General features: G+C 48.9%; 8 protein-coding genes across 8 annotated transcripts; 3 read left to right on the forward strand and 5 right to left on the reverse strand.

The window, feature by feature from the left end:
- Positions 1-259: 259 nt before the first annotated feature.
- On the reverse strand, positions 260-1,930 carry M431DRAFT_97765 (hypothetical protein; the record flags this gene model as incomplete). Its single annotated transcript, XM_024924960.1, has 5 exons — positions 260-402; positions 470-769; positions 826-1,536; positions 1,631-1,798; positions 1,888-1,930. 5 exons carry the CDS (start codon positions 1,928-1,930, stop codon positions 260-262), a joined length of 1,365 nt encoding a protein of 454 aa, XP_024769027.1.
- Positions 1,931-3,347: 1,417 nt separating this feature from the next.
- On the forward strand, positions 3,348-4,277 carry M431DRAFT_98024 (hypothetical protein; the record flags this gene model as incomplete). The annotated part of the gene is made up of 1 exon (XM_024924992.1): positions 3,348-4,277. One exon carries the CDS (start codon positions 3,348-3,350, stop codon positions 4,275-4,277), a length of 930 nt encoding a protein of 309 aa, XP_024769028.1.
- Positions 4,278-4,496: 219 nt separating this feature from the next.
- On the forward strand, positions 4,497-5,536 carry M431DRAFT_513101 (hypothetical protein). Its single transcript, XM_024919953.1, has 2 exons — positions 4,497-5,386; positions 5,449-5,536. Exons 1-2 carry the CDS (start codon positions 4,587-4,589, stop codon positions 5,462-5,464), a joined length of 816 nt encoding a protein of 271 aa, XP_024769029.1. The 5' UTR covers positions 4,497-4,586; the 3' UTR covers positions 5,465-5,536.
- Positions 5,500-9,127, reverse strand: M431DRAFT_278918 (hypothetical protein). The gene is made up of 9 exons (XM_024913998.1): positions 8,951-9,127; positions 8,720-8,882; positions 8,366-8,533; positions 7,623-8,277; positions 6,657-7,555; positions 6,447-6,556; positions 6,315-6,394; positions 6,086-6,245; positions 5,500-5,982 (listed from the first exon to the last, which is right to left on the reverse strand). Exons 1-9 carry the CDS (start codon positions 9,016-9,018, stop codon positions 5,610-5,612), a joined length of 2,676 nt encoding a protein of 891 aa, XP_024769030.1. The 5' UTR covers positions 9,019-9,127; the 3' UTR covers positions 5,500-5,609.
- A 191-nt stretch (positions 9,128-9,318) lies between these two features.
- On the reverse strand, positions 9,319-12,706 carry M431DRAFT_513105 (hypothetical protein). The gene is made up of 4 exons (XM_024919954.1): positions 12,111-12,706; positions 11,389-12,031; positions 9,894-11,326; positions 9,319-9,831 (listed from the first exon to the last, which is right to left on the reverse strand). Exons 1-4 carry the CDS (start codon positions 12,222-12,224, stop codon positions 9,658-9,660), a joined length of 2,364 nt encoding a protein of 787 aa, XP_024769031.1. The 5' UTR covers positions 12,225-12,706; the 3' UTR covers positions 9,319-9,657.
- Positions 12,707-13,410: 704 nt separating this feature from the next.
- Positions 13,411-17,384, reverse strand: M431DRAFT_524827 (hypothetical protein). Its single transcript, XM_024920591.1, has 3 exons — positions 16,450-17,384; positions 15,997-16,001; positions 13,411-15,877 (listed from the first exon to the last, which is right to left on the reverse strand). Exons 1-3 carry the CDS (start codon positions 17,317-17,319, stop codon positions 13,480-13,482), a joined length of 3,273 nt encoding a protein of 1,090 aa, XP_024769032.1. The 5' UTR covers positions 17,320-17,384; the 3' UTR covers positions 13,411-13,479.
- Positions 17,385-17,512: 128 nt separating this feature from the next.
- M431DRAFT_513108 (hypothetical protein) lies at positions 17,513-18,580 on the reverse strand. Its single transcript, XM_024919955.1, has one exon. It carries the CDS (start codon positions 18,452-18,454, stop codon positions 17,609-17,611), a length of 846 nt encoding a protein of 281 aa, XP_024769033.1. The 5' UTR covers positions 18,455-18,580; the 3' UTR covers positions 17,513-17,608.
- Positions 18,581-19,206: 626 nt separating this feature from the next.
- Positions 19,207-20,471, forward strand: M431DRAFT_98125 (hypothetical protein; the record flags this gene model as incomplete). The annotated part of the gene is made up of 3 exons (XM_024925001.1): positions 19,207-19,474; positions 19,537-19,772; positions 19,827-20,471. 3 exons carry the CDS (start codon positions 19,207-19,209, stop codon positions 20,469-20,471), a joined length of 1,149 nt encoding a protein of 382 aa, XP_024769034.1.
- Positions 20,472-20,712: the final 241 nt, after the last annotated feature.

A 20,712-nucleotide genomic window follows, 5' to 3' on the forward strand; every position in this document is an offset into this window, starting at 1 on the left:
GTACAGACGATGCTGTGAACGAATGCTCAACGCATCCGGTCATTGTGCTCAATTTGTTTCTTCCTCAACAAGATCACATATAGTGTTTTATAATAGTTAGCAGGCACTGAGTAACCAAAACGCACGCAGGATTCTTAGGAAATATATAACACGCCATAGAAAGGGGTATTATCAGTTATTATTATCTTTCTGGCATCGTAATAAACATTATCGTTTCATAAACAGCGTTCTAAAGAGCACATGCTTGTCGTTCAGCACCTCACATGATAGCACATTCAGACCGTGTATAACCTTCTCCAAACTCCTCTACCCCCCGTTCTAAGTCATTAGCTCGTTGCTTCTCCTTTACTTCTGGAAGGAAGTATTTTCTCATAAATTTCTCTAATTCAGCATCGATATTATCTATATGATGTTAGAGTGCCATTCGCGTGGTACATAGTGCTTCACAGCATACGCGGGGGTTACTTACCAGCGGAAGCATCCATGACTACATGAGCTCGGCACAAGGGACAGCACTCCTCCTTGCGTCGCTGGATCTTGATAATGCAACGAATGCAGAAAACGTGTTGACAGCCCAGACGCACTGGTTGATATGCAATCGAATAGCATATTGGGCAAAGATAGTCATTAATTTGGGGTATAATGGAAACCAACTCGTTGGAAATCCGGGCGCACACTTCCTTGGCAATATCGCCCGACAATAGCTTTCGCGGGTTGACTACGCTCGGGAAGGCACGCGAAACGCCCAACGCAGTGCGTTTATCAAATTCTATGTCTCTCGTTAGCTGATACTCTACCCAACCAACGGGCAAACTGTCGCCTTACTCTTCAATATTTTTGAGATTGCCAACATGTTTAGTTCCTGAAATTGTAGATGTTTCAAGAGAGTAGCATTCAGCTCAAGAAATTTCGAAAAGGCATTTCGACTTTCCGCCAACTTGAATGACTTGACAAGCTGTTGTTTGTGGACCTGGTTCTGAAACCACTGCAGCTGCTGGAGAGCTTTCTGGCTGGAGCGAGCTCCGTGTTCTTGCTCATGCGTCGCGAAGAACACTTCCGCATCCAAATACAGCTCGAATATGTGCCTCCAGCGGTCGAGGTCGCTCTTAGAAAACCGCGTCGGCCGGGACACTTGCGAAACTTGTTTCCCTATCTCTTTAACCTCTTGTTTCAGCTGATCTTTCTCTGTGGCCTGCAGAGCATCCAAGCCGCCTAGATCGCTCTGGAGAATGTCAAAAAAGACACCATCAGATCTCAGGGGCACCTCTATGACATCGTAACTTTCATGGCCTGTGTGGCTTCCGTCTGCGAGAGGTTGCGGTGTTGCACGCGCCGCTTCGTCGCTCGTCTCGGTGTGTGAGGTATTGGCTGGTTTAGTTTCCTCATCGCTTTCAGAGGAGTCGACAGCACGCCTGGAGGTGATTTTCTCGAAGAAATGGCGCGTGGTTGGCGCAAGCGACGCATCGATAATGTTGCCCTCATGCAAATGGATTTGTACCGTTAATTTTGGTCGCACAAGTTTAGAGCTTGAAGATGCTGTGTATTTCCATAATGTTAGCGACATCGGTCAAAGACATCCCTGTTAAAGAAAAGGAGACAGGTAGAATGATCTTTCTAGAGGTAGACATACGGTTGAGACTGTAATTCAAGGCGACTGGAGAATCCGTGTTGGCATGAAGAAGTTCGCGCAAGGTTTCGGCGTCAAGTCCCAGCTCTTGAAGCTCTCGTTGGACTTTCTTGAGACATTTCTTTAGCTGGCCATATGGGATCGCATGGGCAACCCAGTGAGGCGGGAAGCCTGAAACATTATGGTGAGCAACTGGAAGATACTTGAGGCGCAGCTGGAGCAACTCTCAGCTAAACCGAAGAATGAGGAGAATGGTTTACCTTGACTAGCCAGCGACTGCTTGAGTTCATGGGCGAATTTCATGGCATCTGTCAATCATGTTATGAGCTTGTCACTTCTAAGTTCCATGCCAAAAGCTGCCACCCCTACCCTTCTCAAGTAATAGACCATAGACATGGTTGTAATAGTAATAGTCTGTATGATATTGTCGCAACCCCAAGTGGAGAAGGCGACAGCCATAGAATCAGCCCTATCTGTTCCTGTTCACCGATAAAAGCCGGCCGGTATTTTAGGCAAACAACGGAGGATGGGAGTGAAAGACGAATAAATTTCGTAATGGGCTAAGAGGAGACAAGAAAGCAGTGTGTATGATAATTTACATATTTTTTTTTCTCACGTGCAAGACAACTGTTTTCGTCGATACTTCCCAAGTAAGTAATAATAATTAATGCAAACAAATGATTTTTTTTTAATTCCTCGTGGATTTGCCGATCCTCCTCCGATCTGCTCTTCGATTTTTTCCCCTCCAGCGCTAGTGGGTGACATTTGATTTCCATGTTCGTGGCCAGTGTGTCACTGCCCCACTCCCATCCTCCCAACTCGGTTGCTCGGCATCCACCCATGTCGAAAGTAAACAATGCTCTACAGTATCGCAAGCATCGCATGAGCAGCTCTTTATGTCCACAGCTGTATCGTATCATGTTATGACATTATGACAATGACGAGTACTCAAGATGACGACCCCTTTTACGGCAGTGATGACGAACTTCCATCTTTGGATGCGCTCTTGACGCGAATTCCCGGCCGCATACAACAGCAGCTCTCGCAACCAAAGCCTATTTCGAAGCCCATCCCCACAAATGCCATCTGGATTGAGTTGGAAGATGATGATAGCAGCGTGGAGAATCAGACTACTGATAAAGAAGACTTCATCTACAGCTTGAGCGATGCAGAACCTGAGAAGGCCATCCCGGCCTTGGTAAAGGGAGAAGTACGGAAGAGGTGGCAGTCGTCGTCAGAGAGGTTTGATGATGATGATCTAAAGGGGGAAGAGAAAAGGCCTTCTCGACCTCTAGGCCGATCCACAAGCACCCAGAAATCCAAACCGCACGAAGTCGATATTCGATCCCGCAAGCCCCCCAAAACCAAGAACAATATACCCTCGAAAATCGAGTCACAGGCGTCAATAAAGCAGCCTCAAGGCCCTTCGGAAACAAGCAATGGTGCCCCCAAAAACACAATCTCGAATGCCAGTGGCCCAGCATCGCGATTGCCTCAGTCACAGGCTAACATATCCGAACGATCTCGTTACAATGGCCAAGAGGGACCATTAACACAACATCCTCGTAGCGTATCACCAAGCCGGAGTCGAATCACAAAATCGAGTCGTCAGCCGCACCTTCCTAAGCACCAAGAGAGCAAAGATATAGTTCGGCCATTGCCGGAGCTTCTGCTTGATATCCAGGATGGGATGGGTGCTAATACCCTGCATTTTCCCATCATGCCTCCCAAAGAGAGCAAGCAAAAGAAGCTGGTCTCTTCCCATAGAGAAATTCATGCTGAAGAAGCATCTCAGGAGCCAGCTATTGACACTGGCCGACTCCAGGACTTTATTGATGAATGGGATGAACCAGAATTGGATCGTAAGACCAAGTCTTCTACTCAATCAACAGTTCCAAAATCGCCATCAAAAAGACAGACGAAGAAGTCGTTTGACGCCATAAAATCTCAGCTGGCAATAGACTTTCTCCAGCAGCTCGATACTCAAATCACACTCGGTAAGGTTGGAGAATTGACCCAATCTACCGGGGGAGTCAAGATTGTGTGGAGCAATACTCTCAAGACAACCGCCGGTCGAGCAAACTGGAAGCGAGAAACTATCATCTCCAAACATATAGGCGACAGCGCCAAGGCAGACGTGAAGCAATATCGGCATCATTCTTCCATTGAGCTTTCCGAGAAGGTCATTGACGATGAGCTGCGCTTATTGAATGTCATAGCACATGAGTTCTGCCACTTGGCAAACTTCATAATCAATGGTATTACGGACAATCCTCATGGGAAAGAATTCAAAGTATGGGCAGCGAAGTGCACCCAATTGTTTGGTTCACAAGGCATCAAAGTCACTACGAAACATTCGTACGAGATCGATTTCAAATACGTGTGGACTTGCACAGCATGTGGCTGCGAGTATAAGCGCCACTCTAAAAGCATTGATCCCAAGAGGCATCGATGCGGTGCTTGTAAGGCTTCACTTGAGCAGACGAAACCAACACCGCGCCAGACGCCAGCGGGTCAATTAAGCGAATATCAATTATTTGTCAAGGAACAAATGAAGGTTGTTAAAAGCGAAAATCCAAACAGCCCGCAGAAAGAAATCATGGGAATAATCGCAGAGAGATGGACCAAGGTGAAGAGCAAAGATGTATAAGAAGCTGTTTATGAATGCTGAGATACCAGCCCAATGAATTATACCCAATTTTTCATGTAATTAACAAATAGAATTGGTTTTGATGACTGTATATATCCATCTATACCATATGAATGTTGCACCTTGCCAATCTTTTTTCCGCTCTTATTAATGAAAAATAGTAACGGCGATACGTGGCATGCATGCATAAGGCACATGCATGGGCAAAGTAGCTTAAGCTGCTTGGTTGGGCTTTCAACTTCATCTCAACTACATTCAGACGTCCCAAAGCCAGATACACAAGCTCTGCTCAAATAACCATCCAGGGCCATGGCTCATCGGCTGAATGAAAACTCAGCGGCCATCTTCTCGCCATCCGTCGCCCGCATCGCCGCATCCACCGCCCGAGACTGGTCCTATGTCGACGCCTGGCTTGCGTCTAAATCGCCTGCATGGAAGAACTCGCTGCCGTCTTTTGAGCGAAACCAGGACACGCTCAAGGCCCTGCTGGCCCTCGTGTCGCTCAACGAAGCAGCCGATGATCAGCGCCGCCTCCTTGCCCGGGTCGATGCCACGGCTCTTCAGGCGCTGAGCGCCCACGACAAGGCCGAGGCGGGCATTACGGCCAATGGCACCACCCTTACCAAAGGCCATTTGCTCGATGCCATAGAGCACAGCCTGCCCAAGGACGGTGTCAACGCTCTGGATGTTCTCACTGCCGTGGCATCTGAGGCCGCCACTGCGAGCGCGGATCCTGATCATCTTGGCAGCCTGATGCTTCGTCTTCAGGGCACGGTGTACGGGGCTGAGCAGACGGCAGCCCGCGTTGATGCCTTTGACCGCCAGCTTCAGAGAGAGGCCGAGGCGGCTGAGGAGCTGCTTCACACGCTGCAGAGCGAGAGCTACAAACCGCCTTCTGACCTAGCAAAGCAGAACCTGGATGTGCAGCGCAGAATCAAGACCGTTTCTGCCCAACTCCCTGATCTCCATGACCGTGTCACCGCTCTTGGTGCGTCCATTGCGACGCCGTATATGGCGATTGGCGATGTCATTGAGCTTGAACAGCGCTATCAAGCCTTGCTGTTCCATGCGAGGGATCTCAGCGAGCAGATTGCCGCTCTTTCACAGGAGTAGGTCTGGTGGGCCTTCACCTCCCCCTATTGATGTGCTAACATGTTAATGATTTTGGCAGCACTCGTGGTCATTGATACTAGAATCTTCGCGATAAACGCCATTGGCATCTTATAATGGGAACATTCATGCTGCAGTCAAAGGCGTCGGCTTCAACTTCGCACAGATATAGATCGCTGTTTGCATCCACTATTTATTTCCCAATCTTCACTACTCTGGTATCTACTGATTTCGACGGTTCTTCCCCGAAACGGCACCTCCTAATCTCCCAAATTGCCTTCCAAGTCCCGACCTTTTCACTGGCGGTGAAACCACTGGTGGTGCCTGGTCTTTCAAAGGTACAGGCGGGCCAGCAGCACCTCCTCGCATGCCGTCTCTGTTTTTGCTCTCCGGCGATGTCTCTCCTATACGGAATTCGCTCACTCCAGCCGAAAGAGTATCCTCTATCTCAATGTTGGGTCGTTGACTTCTCCTTGCTCTGTCCTGGACACTGCGAAATTTCTCCAAAAGCTCAACCCATCGTATGGCACCATCTTCTCGCCCCTTCAACCTATTTGGTCGGTCATAATTTGAAGAGGCCGGCGTTGCTCCCATGCTATGTCCATCACCACCAGTTAGCACTGAAGAAGAAGGAAAGGGAAGAATATTGGAAAGCTTTTATTCCTAGTTTGAGGATCCAGGATGTCGGCCAATCTTACCTTCGTGGAACAACTTGCAAGAACCCAATTGAGCTTACGCTATTGAGTCGGTTCTTCAACGCAGCAAAAGCAGAAGACTGCGGCAGAAGCATAAGAATTCCGTACATGCATTTGTACAAGTACGGGTATTTCTCAGGTTCAAGCAGTTGCAAGCGCAAATCTTGTTTTCTACAAGTTAGTGGATGTGTGGTCACGCATACTCCTGCTCTCAAACGGCTCAGGCACTTACATGTGAAGACGGGCGATTCAATTAGCTGGACTAGCTTGTCGACTTGGATCAGCATATTGACTGTCATGTCCAATTCACCACTATTCAAATATCAGCGCCAAGTGATAGAGACTTCCTGTAGATAGAACTCACAAAATTTGTAATAGATGATACGCCTGTTCATAGGCTTGGGAAAGTAAACATAGGGAGAATGTCGCAACTGCATTGTAGCACCACGACCTGAACAGAGCCACAAACAAAGTCTGACCATCCTACACGTTGTGTTAATCGAAATGCTCTCAGTGGTAAGATTTAAAGATGGAAAAGGTCGGGGGCAGGCTCATAATAGACATAGTTTTATACCTTCGTTTCAAGATTTCTCAACCGCTTGCGTACCTCCGCGAGCTGAGGTGCCGTAATCAAGTTGTTATTCAGATTTTGCACCATGATGCTAGCAAATTCTACGTCTTCCTCCTTTTCGATACAATCGGCCAACGTTCGGTATATGCGCTCTGGACTGAGGCTGATACAAAGTTGCCGGATGATGAGATTACCTCTGGTTTCGAGCAGCTTGCGATCTGTAGAAAAAAGTTGTAGCAAGTTTACCATGAAGCTGGCAAAGTAATCGTCCTCGCTATTTCGTGAAATTTGGGACAGCAGTTGCAGGTCCCTGGTGACAACAGCATCAGAAGGATCCGAAAGAGTCTTGAGAAGGGCCGGAAAGGTGCCGTCGTTGAAGGCTAACACTTTGCGCGGCGCTTTCCTGTGCAGCATGATAAGCCAAGTTAGAGCAGCTACACGTGTAGCTTCGTGGTCATTTAGGAACAGTAGAGTAAGCGAATTAACAGCAGCGGTATAATCGAGGTTCGCTTGAATTTGTGTGGCGTCGGGTGTGGCGATTGCAGCGGAAGACATTCGACCGCTGCCTGGTGTTACGCTACGTATCTCGTTGTCTCTAGAGTTTGATATCGATACCCGGCCGAGGCTGCTATTATCTTGCTTGTCTTGTGATAACGAGAGTCGGTGATTCATCGAGACTGTCCCTTGGCTTGCGTTGACATCAGATTCATCAGACAGAGATACCACGTAGTCCATGAGACAACTGTTCACTCTGGTCGCAGCGAGGCGAATCGTCTCTTTGGTGCTAGCCATTGCAGGAAGCATATGCGCCAGGATCTTAGGCGTAAAAGGCAATACTTCCTCGGGGCAAATATCGAGAAATTCAACAATCCATCTGAGCGATTCAAGGAGACAATCTTCCTCTTTAGCATTGTCAGCATCAAGTCATAAGATGGCAAGTATAGTGACCAGATGAGATGCAAAACGAACCTAGTGGAGAATCAAGCGTAGCAGTAAGGATGTCCAGTATCTCTTTATAATTGATTTCAACATCCTGGCCGGGGATCCAGTCCTCTTCCATGCTGTCCTCATCGTCGTCGTTCAAGGCATCGGAATCAAGCTCGTCTCCCTCTTCCAAATTAGGACGGCCGCCAGCGCTGTCGATGGATTCTTGTCGCTTCCGCTTCCCCCCTTCTTTGAACTTCTTGTTCTCAACTAGTCCTCTTTTAACTTGGGAGATTCTTTTGATTTCGTTAAGAAATTTGTCAAGGCAAGTTTGTGTGGCCACTCTAACGTCAACATTTTGATCGCTGAGAAACTTGAGTATCCCACCAAGAAATTCCGGTAAGTAGGTGACCAGTTCTAAGTCTGGGATCGAGTCTAGAAGTGTGATCCAACCGACAAGGAACTGTCGAGTGAAAGGATTGATGACATGGATGCGTTCTTTGAGTAGTGGGATGAAGCGCTGCAGTGAGAAAGCTGTAGGAAGATTTTGTGGCTCTCCGCCAGTGCCATTATCATCGTCGAGGCTGGAGGTTTCCAAAACCGAAATGTAAGAAGCGGCTGATTCAGAGACGATGTCTTTTATGAGTCGATCCAGGAGTTCAGCTCCATTCTTGACTGACAGTTCAGAGTCCGCTCCAAGCTAAAAAGGCGGTGTTTTCGTTAACAAGCCAGTCATTTCGGACTTTTACACTCCCTCATCAGCAGACTAGGTTAACCAACAAGCATACCTTGCATAGCTGATCAAATATACTGTTGAAATAGGCCAAGATCTCTCCCTTGGCTACCTTGGCTATATTGTACATAGCCTCGCAGGCATAGTATCGAACTCTCGCATCCTGATCAGTGAAGCAAGCAAGCACAGGAGGCACGATATTTACAAGATAGCGAGGTAACTCCTGCAACAAGTGTCAGTGATGACACGATCGAGCATAGAAGCCTTTACAATATGCAAGAGTGATGTGATTCAACAGAGTATGACACAGTGGAAACATGGTACAGCAGGCAAGACGAGATAACAGCAGATAGCGTTTATAGATCGCTTGTGAGGTCGGCAATCGAGCTATGCAGAAAGTTGAACATACCGTACCGAGCGCAATCGCCGCGGCGGCCAAACCAATCAAGCCTCCATTGCGAGCATGTGGCTGATGAACAGCGTAGGCATAGTCATTACACAGCTGTTCCAGAATCTCTTCAACGCGCTGGAACGCGCCAGAGGCAACAAGATCTCGTATTATCTTCTCAAGTCTAGCATACAACAAAGGTAAGCACATATATGTCAATGCATCAACAGCTGGGCAAGGCCTATGCCATACTCAAGTGCCCCAACCTTGCGCTTATCGTAGAGTTTGTCATTCAGCGCCCGCTGGATGTTGGTATCCATATTTCTAAATATCTCATGCTTGGTTCGGTCGGAGAAGACGAGCAATAATCGAGGTTGCGAGCGATGACGATGGTCGATATGTCAGAGCGGGCGTTCTCTGGGTGTGCATGTATTGCGTACCATTTACATAAGGCACACACGCTACGAGGGGTTGCTACACCGCGCCACTAGCATCATGTGGTTCGCAATTCAAAATATGGAATTAGGCGTACAACTAAGAGCACCTAAAACGAAACGACGTCAACAAACTGAAAACGATGGGTTCAATACCATATACCAGTAATAATAAGCCATTTTGCATTAATTTCAATATTATTATTATTATTATATATTTAAACAGCTTAGAGAGTTCCCAAAGTATAGTTTCATAATTCGCGTGATTCAGCATGTCTGCACGCAATATGACCTCTTTTTTTTTTAATTGATTTTTTTTATTTTTTTTGCCCTTTATTATATATACTAAACATGGGAATCACGAGTTACATACAGAGTAAACGTAAAAGCACATTATGACTCCCAACGCATCTGAGGTCAACAGACTACCTCGACGGGTATTTTCCTCGCTTTTGGCAGATCACGAGATTGTGGGCCTCCAAAAACACCGCCTTTCGTTTTCTTCAAAAGGTCTTTTCTCTCTCTTTAGTTCTTGGACTTCTTGGCCATGGTGTTCAAGGCGCTTCCGTTCTTGAACCACTCAATCTGGGCCTCGTTGAAGGTCTGCAGCAGCTCGACCTCAAAGGGGCTGCCCTCCTTAGGGTGGACAACCATGGTAAGGGGCTTTCCAACGGCGAGCTCGGTGCAAGGAATGTCAACCTACAACACGCATTAGGATTCAGTTTTTTTTACGCTGGCTATCAAGGGCGGGGAGAGCTTACCTTGTCATCGGGCTTGATCTTGTCATAGTCGGCGGGGTTAGCGAAAGTCAGAGGAAGCATACCCTGCTTCTTCAAGTTGGTTTCGTGGATACGGGCAAAGCTTCGGGTGATGATGGCCAGGCCTCCCAGGTGACGAGGCTCCAAAGCAGCGTGCTCACGAGAGCTACCCTCGCCGTAGTTCCAGTCACCAATGACAACCCACTTGATACCCTTCTTCTTGTAGTCACGGGCAACAGCGGGGACGGCATCCCATTCGCCGGTGGTGAAGTTCTTGATCTTGTTGGCCTCGTCGTTGGCCTCGTTGATGGCACCAATCAACATGTTGTTGGAAATGTTGTCAAGGTGGCCACGGTACTTCAGCCAGGGTCCAGCCATGGAGATGTGATCAGTGGTGGTCTTGCCTTTGGCCTTGATCAGGATAGGGACATCCTTGGCGTCCTTGCCATCCCAGGGAGTGAAGGGCTCCAGGATCTGGAGACGATCAGAGGTGGGGCTGACCTGGACGTTGACGCTAGCACGCTCCTTGGGGGGTGCCTGGTAGGTGTTGCGACCGGCGTCATAGCCCTTGGCAGGGAGACCATCGCCGGTAGGAGGCTTAAGCTTAAACTCCTTGCCATCCTTGCCAACAAGCGAGTCGGTAAGGGGGTTGAAGTGCAGAGAGCCAGCAATGGAGAGAGCAACAACCAGGTCGGGAGAGGTGACGAAAGAGTGGGTGGCGGGGTTGCCGTCGTTGCGTCCAGTGAAGTTCCGGTTGTATGAGGAGAGGATGGAGTTGGCGTCACCCTTCTTCACATCCTGGCGATCCCACTGACCGATGCAAGGGCCGCAAGCATTGGCAAGGACAATGCCGCCAAACTCCTCAAAGGTCTGGAGCTGGCCATCACGCTCAATGGTAGCGCGGATCTGCTCAGAGCCAGGAGTAACAGTGAAAACAGCCTTGGACTTGAGACCGTGGTCGAGGGCGTCACGAGCAATAGAGGCAGCGCGAGACATGTCCTCATAGGAGGAGTTGGTGCAAGAGCCGATCAAACCGACCTTGAGCTCCTCGGGCCAGTTGTTGTCCTTGACGGCCTGGCTGAACTTGGAGATGGGAGTGGCCAGATCGGGAGTGAAGGGACCGTTGATGTGGGGCTCGAGCTCAGACAGGTTGATCTCGATAAGCTGGTCATACTCGGCACCCTGGTCCTCGCGAAGTTCAGTAGCGTAAGCACGAGCGAAATCTCCGATATCCTTTCGCTTGGTAGCGGCAAGGTAATCGTACATGCGGTCGTTGAATGGGAAAAGAGAAGTAGTGGCACCAATCTCGGCACCCATGTTGCAGATGGTACCCATACCGGTGGCAGAGATGCCCTCAACACCAGGGCCGTGGTACTCAACAATGGAGCCAGTGCCACCCTTGACAGTCAGGATATCAGCGACCTTGAGGATGATGTCTACAGGTTGCAACGTTAGTAAGGATGAAAACCAAAAAAAGCTCAGAGTTGTATCGACATACCCTTGGGCGCAGTCCAGCCAGACAGCTGACCAGTGAGCTTGACACCGAGGATCTTGGGGGCCTTCAGCTCCCAAGGCAGGTTGGCCATGACGTCGACAGCGTCAGCACCACCAACACCAATGGCGGCCATACCAAGACCACCACCGTTGGGGGTGTGAGAGTCAGTACCAATGAGGAGACCACCGGGGAAAGCATAGTTTTCAAGGAGAATCTGGTGGATGATACCAGAGCCAGGGCGCCAGAAACCAATGTTGTACTTGGCACAAGCAGAAGACAGGAAATCGTAGACCTCCTTGTTGATACTAATGGCGCGCTCAAGATCCTTGGCGCCGCCAACTTGGGCCTCAATCAGATGGTCGCAGTGGACGGTGGTAGGGTTCGCGACGGAGTCCATGCCAGCGGACATGAACTGAAGAATAGCCATCTGGGCAGTGGCATCCTGGCAAGCCACACGGTCAGGGCGCAGCTTGAGGTAAGACTTGCCTCGCTCGAGCTCCTGGTTGTGAGGGTCGTCCAAGTGAGAGTACAGGATCTTCTCGGCAAAGGTCAAGGGTCGGTTGAGCCGGCTGCGGACAATAGAGAGGTTCTCAGACATCTTCTTGTAGTTGATGAAGTTGTTCTCCTCCCAGTTGTTCTGGCGGACCTGCACGTGGGAAAAGCGTCAGCGCGAAGCCCCCGAGCAGACAGAATACAGAATCGACGAGACATGTAGAACGGCCTACCTTTCGGTCGAGAGCAGAATCAGAGACGGTAGCCAGACGGCGAACGCTGCTGGCCGCGCCACGGACGGCGCGGCCCCGAGCAATACTGCCCAGAACCTGTCTGGAAGCAAGCATGGTGGCCAATTGAGCGAGGGTCTACAGACTGCAGTCAATTGGAGAAATCAGTCAACATCAGAACGAAGAAAAAGGCCTTGGAGGGGGGGGGTTGTTATAAAGCGACGAGAGTGGAGAGTTGGTTTTGCCTGGGTGGGGGAGAGGTGTTTTTCGGCTGCTTCTGGGGCCAGTCGCTGTCCTCAGAGAGGTAAAAGATGGAGCCTCACGGCCGGGATAGCAGGATATGACAGAATGTGCGGCTTAGAGCTGGCATGGCCCTAGGCAATCTGGCCACTCACAGGCCGTCTAAACATAATCCCTTGGCCCGCGTCGTCGCTTGTGCCGAGCTAGACCTCCCCTCCTCCAGCCGAGAGCTCAGGTTGTAATTTTTTTTCTCTCCCTCTCATTTAGCCTCCTGCTCAGTACGGGCTGCCCCGTATTATCTCGGGCGCTTTGACGTTACAACGTAGCAGGGCGAACCTTGCTGATCTATACGGGTAGGCATGAAGCAATAAATACGGAGTGCGGAGTACCTTGTGATGGTGTTATAAAGTTGAGGATATCCCATGGTAGGAGGCATGTAAGTCGTAGTACAAAAGACAGCAACCACCGGGTACCATGGTGAATATGTTATTGCGTACGGATTAGAGCCTGACGTATTGCAATCCTCATCATCCATCCCAAAGCTGCGTGTTTTCAGTGTGCCCTCCATGTTGTAACGCTAATTTGCAAGTGTGCAAGCACATCATTACAACATGCATCAGATGCCACCTCCCCCGGCCTGCTGAATATGCGCAGTGTGGTAAGCATGTGACGTCGCAGAAGATACTCGTGCCAGCGCCATCGAGTGGCTGGAAATCGGCTGTCCCTGAATCGTCTCCTCGAGGTTCATTACAGCAACGCAAGCCTAGGGCGGCAATTGCCGTGCAGCCAAAATACTCCGTGTTCGCAGGCAGGATAATGAAGTAGCCGTGTCTTGCCTCGGCATGAAGCAGCCGAATCATCGGTCGCCGCTCCAGAGGCTCGCTTTTGCGAAGCTCTCGGCCATACAACTCGGAGCCCGACGTGGCGTTAGACGGAGCTCCGTTCCTAGTGCCGCAGCAACGGAGATGTTCGTACACAATCTGGCCCGTGCCTTGAATTGATGTTAGTCTGCCCAGGACTCCGTAGAGCTATCACTTCTAGTGCCATCGCAAATTTTAATATTCGCTTATAATAGACTGTATCTCGGTGGTAGTATTTGATTGAATCGAAATCTAGCTACATCTAGTCTAGTCTAATGCGATATGTATTGAAATACAGCTGAAACCTCACTTCCGGCGTATTCCTGCCGAAGCAACAAATCTTGAATAGGCTGCAGCCCAGAGTTGACAAAGTGGTTCCAAGTGCTTGTATCGCCATATAACATGGCGGGGGCCTTGATGAATTGTCGACCATCAGGCTTGCATCTTTTGCACTTGAATGTATCGTGGGTGTCGCTGGTGGTTTCAGGACGATACTGAAAGAGTTCTCTAAGACTATCGAGGGAGAAATGACGCTCCACGTCTTCAGCAGAATCTACCACGCACGACGATAAGCTTTGCTTATGAGACTGTCTCTGAAAGATTTTCTCCTCGATGGTGCCAGTGGCAATGAAGCGGTAAACGAAGCAATCCTTCTTCTGGCCGTCTCGCCAAACTCGCGCCAGGGCTTGTTGGTCGGCAGCGGGATTCCAATCCGGATCAAAAAGGACAAGGCGGTTTGCTCCAATGAGATTGATTCCACAGCCTCCTGCCTTGCTGCTCAATAAGAAGATGAATTCATCCCCATCTGGGTCGTTAAAGCGGTCAACCAGTTTTTGGCGTTTGTTCACATTCATAGTTCCGTCGAGACGTAGGCATCCATATTGGCGTTCTCTGCAGAGACGTTCAAAGAGGTCCAATGTAGACGTGTAGTTGCTAATGAGGACAATCTTGTCATTTGTGTCTTCTCGAATCTTGGCAAGCATTCGATCGAGGACCAGCATCTTTCCCGAATACCAGGGTTTGATATCACGATCTCTTCCACGAGCCTCCCTAGGAACGTAGTCCTCTGGGAAGCATTTTTCTGAGCCAGGCAGGTCATCTGAAATATTCAGAAGGTCGGGGTGGTTGCAGAGCTTTTTGAGAATGTTGATGGCTTTGAGGGGCTGACTACCCTTGCCACGAAGAAGAGCTTGGATATCTGGACTGGTGATAAAATAATTGTAGAGATCGATCTGGAATGGAGCGAGGTTGCAAAAGACCACATGCTCATATTTCACCGGAAGGTATTTGGAGAGGATGTCGTTTGTCCGTCGAATCAAAAATTTGTTAACAATACCGAGCAATTCTCCAGTGCATTCGTCTCCGCGCTGGCGATCATGCTCTGAGGCGTCCGCATCTCGCCCACGCAAAATGGGTATCTCAAAGCGCTTTCGGAACTCCAATCGAGATCCAAGTAGATCTGGATTAGCGAAACTGGTCAAGGCAAAATATTCCGTAAGATCATTTTGAATGGGTGTACCGGTGAGGATCACTCGTCTGGTAACATTTAGATCGTTTAGAGCGCTGAATGTATTGCTGTCTGCATTTTTCAAACGATGGCCCTCATCGCAAAACAGAAGTCCGATCTTGGTGTGTTTGAGCTCTTCAACATTGAGGCGCAGAGTCTCGTACGAGACAATGATGACTGGCCGAGTGATGGATCGGCCAGAGGCGATCGCCCATTGACGAAGTTGGCGTTTCAATTCTTCCTTTGGTGCCTTGCCATCAATGGCAAATGGATTGATAGCATTAGGACCAAGCCATTTTGTCAGCTCGTTTGCCCAGTTTTTCACCAGACTTGCGGGGCAAACCACGATAGCCTTTTGTATTGTCGACTTCCCACCAGTAGGAGATTGCTTCAGAAGCGTCCACATGAGCGTAATGCACTGGAGCGTCTTTCCCAGTCCCATCTCGTCAGCCATGATGCATCCGTGAGCTTTTTCATCGACCAGCCCTGTAACACATTTATACATGAATTTGACTCCTTCAATCTGATGAGGGCGGAGACATTTAGCAATCTTAGGATCAATGACAACCGGCACTTTTGGATGATCTTGCTCCACTTCCTTCTTGATGCCAAGGATCTCAGCAAGGCTTTTATGCACAATCGGGCTGTCGATTTTCGAGGACTCCGCCTCTTTTTGCACCACGGTTTCCGGAATTGCATCAGGCTTCGCATCAACTGTTGGGTCATAAAGAACAATGGCAAATTCGCCGGATGGATCATGTAGGGGCTTGGGGACAAACACGACCCCACGTCGCAGACCAAGTGTTGGCGGTGGTCTTGATGCGTCGAATGCCACCTGGGATTTGTCCTTCAGAGGAATAGAGAAGGCTTTTCGAAAAACAACATTCTTATCTTTGGCTTGGAAGACTGGAAACTTGGGCGATGCCACTACTTGGCGACCAGCAGCATCATATGCCGTATCGATGCTCGTTGGTCCGTTTTCATCGGCTCCTCTATAATCGACCTTTCTTTTTTTCCTGGCTGGGCGATCCGACGCGGATACTGCAGTAGCCGCCGACGGACATTTGAACGGTTTCCGAAGTTTGTCAAGATTCTGAGGCCTAGGAACCTGGTGATTCAGCTTGCTGGGGGGCTTGTCCTTCAGCGCTGAGATTGATGGCGCACTAAATTTGTCAATAAAGGTAGTGCATCATGTTAATTGTTGCAAAGAATCACATACGAAGCTGACATGATAAATGAGCGCAATCTTCACAAGCTTGTGCACGGAAACAAAACAAAACACCGGCGCTTCTAAGCAAATTCATACATAGGTAGGAAGTGAGTAAGATGACGCGTTTCCCTGAGCTGTGTCGCGCGTAGTTTGGCACACGAGACTTTGACGCGATATCACGTGACTAATATAAACATTCTGGAATACCTACTTAGACAAGGCATGCTGTGGAACACATCTCGTAGGATTCTCGATGATGTGACGCAGAGAGGTGGGTATGCATGATGCATTCAGTTTGATTGCAATATGTGTTAATATTTCTAATTTGTGACTTTGCTCTTCTCTATCACGGGAAAACGAATCACCAAGAATGTTCCGCCAAGGCATTCTCGATCCATGACAAAACAAGCGGATGCGCGACTGCCAATTCCTGATGTACCTAACCAGTAAAGATGAAACCCGCTGAATGCCCTCTAATTAAGCCTCCGTGAGCATTTTCATTTGATCTTTATTGCCTATATTTACTTCATTCATGATCCACTCGTATACAGCCCATTGAATGGCATTCACCACGAAGGCTCTGACACTGCAGATTGATAGGCCTCGGAAAAATGGACGAATTCCGCCCTCTCTGTAAGTATCCGTCATCACCTGCCATGCTCCATACCGCCTGTTATTTTTGCTTGCCATGCTCGTTCTGTCGTGCCTCAGAAACGGCGTCTCATCCGTCGTTGGCCGGTAGGAATATTGCTGTGTCTGTAGGCGCGACTTGATGACGTCGAGAGGAAACACACTGGCCCAAGTGGCAATTCCTGCAATCCCACCACAAACCAATACCTTTGACGTATCTCGTCGCCCGGATGCAGCATTGTCCTGCTCTTGAGCAGCAGGCCAGTAGCGATGAGCCAATTCGTATGTCCAAAAGTAAAAGCCATAGCCGATGCTATCCCGAAGCGCTGTGACAACCCCGCCATAGTAGAGGCCCTTCACACCCTCTCTCCTCCATATCTGCTTCAAAATCGCCCAGCTCGATGTGGCTGGCGTGGACATTTGTGCCCGGCATTTGATTAACTCGGTTGGAGCGCTGACTATCCATACTCCCAGGCCGCTCACTGCTCCGGCTGTCCATGTAACCCACCTGGCATCCGGGGTTGATGCCACCTTTTTCAGAATTGCTTCGGATCGGTTGTATGAGTAGAACAGCAGCGCATTCAGAGCCCCGTACCCGAATATGGGAGCGGCAGTGCCTTTCATAAAGGCCACCGAGCTCTGGCTATATAATTTCCGGGCAACATTGCTTCTCGTTTGTTGGTGTACTTTTTCAATGTCGAGAGGGTTGCCTACTACAATGCCGACTATTCCGCTGAGATAGCCAGCCCAGAAATCAGCCGACATGGTGAGGATCTTGGAGTTTTTGTTTATTGACAAGTGCTAGATTGTAAGTTGGATGAAATATAAGCGACATATTACCTAGTGGTAGTAGAAACTATCACATGCAAACTTAGGTTCTACACTAAGTCTATTCTTATCTCTATTCTTCACCTTTCTCACACATGCGATAAAATTGTCCGTACAAGTCCGTGTCTACTACATAATCACATGTAGCTCAACGAGCTCAATCCTCGAGAGGTATGAAGCATTATGTGTATATTCTATTGATATGCCAACGTGGAGCAGATAGCAATTAAATAACACTCTTAACATCGTCCAGCTGCCACCCGTCTTTGGTTTGTTTAACCTTCCTCTCCTGCTCTAATTTGGCAAGCATCTGTAAAACCCCACCACAAGCTGCCATGTGTAAATCCTCACGCACATCCTTATAAACCGTTTTAACTATGTCCATTGCCGTCCAGATTTTGCTATTGTCCGGGTTGCTGGCCCTCATTACTTGCAAAACCTCTTCCTCTCGCTGGCGGCGGTGCTCGATATATTCGCTAATCTTTCCCAGTCCATCCTCAACTACAGGCCCATGGCCTGGATAAATTTGCCCAGAAAAGAGTGTCTTCATTTTGCTCAGACTCTGGAGATATGTAAACAGATCCTCAAACACAGCAGTGCCCTGTCCAAGTACATTATCACCCGCAAACATTGCATCTTCTTCGGTAAGCACAAACACCATGTGGTCTTTTGCGTGACCGGGAGTGTGCCAGGCCGTTAAAGTCGCATCTTCGACTTGAAAATTATCGCCACTCTGAATCGGCAACTGTCCATCATCGGGGCTGTTTTTGAAAACCTGTACTTGAGGGAAAGCATTGACAAGATCCGTAATGCCGCCGGTGTGGTCATGATGCCAATGTGATATCACGGCCAACTTCACTGTCGCATTTTCTTGGTCAAGCGTTTCCTTGAGTGTTTGTATCCAAACTGGACGTCCTTCTCCTGTATCAATTAAAATACGAAAGCGGCCAGTACCAAGCAAGTAGGTGTTAGTGCCCTGCAGCGAAAATTTGCCTGGGTTGCCGCCAAGGATCCGGATACAGCGTGGGCTCAGGCGCTGCACCATAGGAAGGGTTACAAGAGAAGCTGCCATGGTTCGGGTTGTCCTTTCTTTCAGTCACTTTCAAGTGGTAGAGACAAGCGCAATTTCATATATCATAATGGCAAAGCGATGAGAGGGTAGGTAGGTTTAATTCGCAGGTTTGTATATGCATGTCACCGAGGTTGGGGGCTTGTTACATTAGTAACGCGGGCCGAGGTTCTAGATCTACAGGTAGGTACAAGGTAGGCACCTCGAAGTGCATACACATAACAAATTTGAAACTTCAGGTCTTTGCTATGTAAAAGCCATAAAGAACCCCCCTTTTCTTCTTTTTTCTTTTCTCTCTTATTTCTATTGCTGACGAAAAAGAAGGATATACTACAGCCATGTCCTGTCTTATATCGTGCCAACTACCAGGTTGTACCAAGGTGTCCTTGTTCAAGGTTTATCGATAAGCACTGGGAAGGTACCTCCCCTGCTCGTTCCGTCATTGACGAGAGATCTCCCACTGTAGTAGCAAGGCTGCCAATGTTTGCGCTAGGCAGCTAGCTGCCACGTTATTCGCCAGGAGGACCCATGAAGTAAGGCTGCATTGCATGTACGCTATCACCACCACCTTGAGCCACCTTGAACCGCCTCTGAACAACTTCAGATCTGAAAGAGTTGCATCCCTCAATACCTCACTTCGAACGGTAGCAAAACGTCACGGCGCTACGCACTCTACCGCTTGTCAATCGCTCAACCAAAGTTGACATCCAAGCTCCAAGCTGCGGCTGACCACCGTTGGTCGCTACGTCTCCAATATGAACACCGACAGCATCTCCGATTTCCTTGCGGAGCAACGAGACGCAGCTCCAGAGGAGCTCCAGCCTCTTATCCTCAACTTCGAGGACTACTGGGAGCGTAAGCTGTGGCATCAACTCACAGACGCCCTCGTCGAATTCTTCAACGATGAGGGCAGCGCCGCCCAGCGCTTGGCCTTCTACAATGTCTTCATCCTCAAGTTTGCCGATAAAATCAACAAATTGAAGCTGGTGATGCTAGCCCTCAAAGCCGCAACACAGTGCAAAGGTTTGTTCCCAGCCTCCTTGAACCCAAAGCCATCCGCGGGCCCTACTGACAATATGTGGAAGATGACCGTGAACGTTTGGCTTTCCTGCAGTCCGTAGTTAAGAAGGTGGACACAGAGGATTCCCAAGATGCGCTTGTATTTGCTTCTGTTGCAGTGGCCAGGGTGAAACTAAGCCTTGGCGAGCTGGAGGATGCGAAACAAGATCTAGACGCCGCAGAGAAAATACTAGACTCATTCGACTCTGTTGAGGCAGTCGTACATGCAGCGTTTTACGACGCCAGTGCCAACTACTATCAGGTGAGTCTTCTCATTACCTTTTCGAATGCCACCACTAATCCTGCGGTTTGTTAGCGAAAGATGGACTTCGCAAACTACTACCGAACTGCCCTCCTCTATCTTGCCTGTATCGACCTGTCATCGCTCTCTGACGAGGAACGACATCGAAGAGCCTACTACCTAAGCGTTGCTGCTCTAGTATCTACTAGTATCTATAATTTCGGCGAGCTTCTACTCCACCCCATTCTGGACACCCTGGGTCGGAGTGAGGATGATGCTTGGTTGCGTGACCTCCTCTTCGCCTACAACCGGGGAGATCTTGCTGCCTACGACCTTCTTTCAGATAACATTGCGTCTAACAAGCTGTTAAACGACAATTCGGACAGCCTCCGACAGAAGATATACTTGGCAGCTTTGACGGAAGCTGTATTTCGCAGACCACCGCATGACAGAACCATGACCTTTGCTACTATTTCTCAAGAGACCAAAGTTCAACCCCAAGAAATTGAGCATTTGGTGATGAAGGCTTTGAGCCTGGGCCTTTTGCGCGGAACAATCGACCAAGTAGGTCAGATTGCACACATTACTTGGGTGCAACCGAAGGTACTCGACATGAAGCAGATCGAGAGTATGCGCCAACGACTCCTCGAGTGGGATTCAAACGTCAACCAGCTGGGGAACTGGATTGAAGCGGCCGGCCATGATGTTTGGGCAGCATAAGCATCACCACGATGAGATGCCAGTCAATGGAGTTTGCAAATGCTCTTAGAGAGGTTGTATAGTATACCACAAATACGCACTGCAATTCTATTGAACTCTTAAATAGTGTACACTCCTTGGTCAGACAACGTGATATATCCAAAACGCATTCTAACAAAGAAGAGAGATCCATCCCTGTTATGGCAGGGTCTATTATATATTTCTCAAAGTCATAGCTATAGTCTTCGCGGAAAACGCGGGC

This window comes from Trichoderma harzianum, assembly GCF_003025095.1.
Source record: "Trichoderma harzianum CBS 226.95 unplaced genomic scaffold M431scaffold_19, whole genome shotgun sequence".
NCBI lineage: Eukaryota > Fungi > Ascomycota > Sordariomycetes > Hypocreales > Hypocreaceae > Trichoderma > Trichoderma harzianum.

Coding starts and splice junctions, on each gene's coding strand:
- M431DRAFT_513108 (XM_024919955.1), bottom strand. CDS start 18,454: ATGGCAGCTTCTCTTGTAACCCTTCCTATGGTGCAGCGCCTGAGCCCA.
- M431DRAFT_524827 (XM_024920591.1), bottom strand. CDS start 17,319: ATGTCGGCTGATTTCTGGGCTGGCTATCTCAGCGGAATAGTCGGCATT.
- M431DRAFT_513105 (XM_024919954.1), bottom strand. CDS start 12,224: ATGCTTGCTTCCAGACAGGTTCTGGGCAGTATTGCTCGGGGCCGCGCC. Junction 11,327..11,388: donor TGGCTGGACTGCGCCCAAGG/GTATGTCGATAC, acceptor TGCAACCTGTAG/ACATCATCCTCAAGGTCGCT. Junction 9,832..9,893: donor AGATCAAGCCCGATGACAAG/GTAAGCTCTCCC, acceptor TGCGTGTTGTAG/GTTGACATTCCTTGCACCGA.
- M431DRAFT_513101 (XM_024919953.1), top strand. CDS start 4,587: ATGGCTCATCGGCTGAATGAAAACTCAGCGGCCATCTTCTCGCCATCC.
- M431DRAFT_278918 (XM_024913998.1), bottom strand. CDS start 9,018: ATGGATACCAACATCCAGCGGGCGCTGAATGACAAACTCTACGATAAG. Junction 8,278..8,365: donor TATTTGATCAGCTATGCAAG/GTATGCTTGTTG, acceptor CCGCCTTTTTAG/CTTGGAGCGGACTCTGAACT. Junction 6,246..6,314: donor TGAATCGCCCGTCTTCACAT/GTAAGTGCCTGA, acceptor GTAGAAAACAAG/ATTTGCGCTTGCAACTGCTT.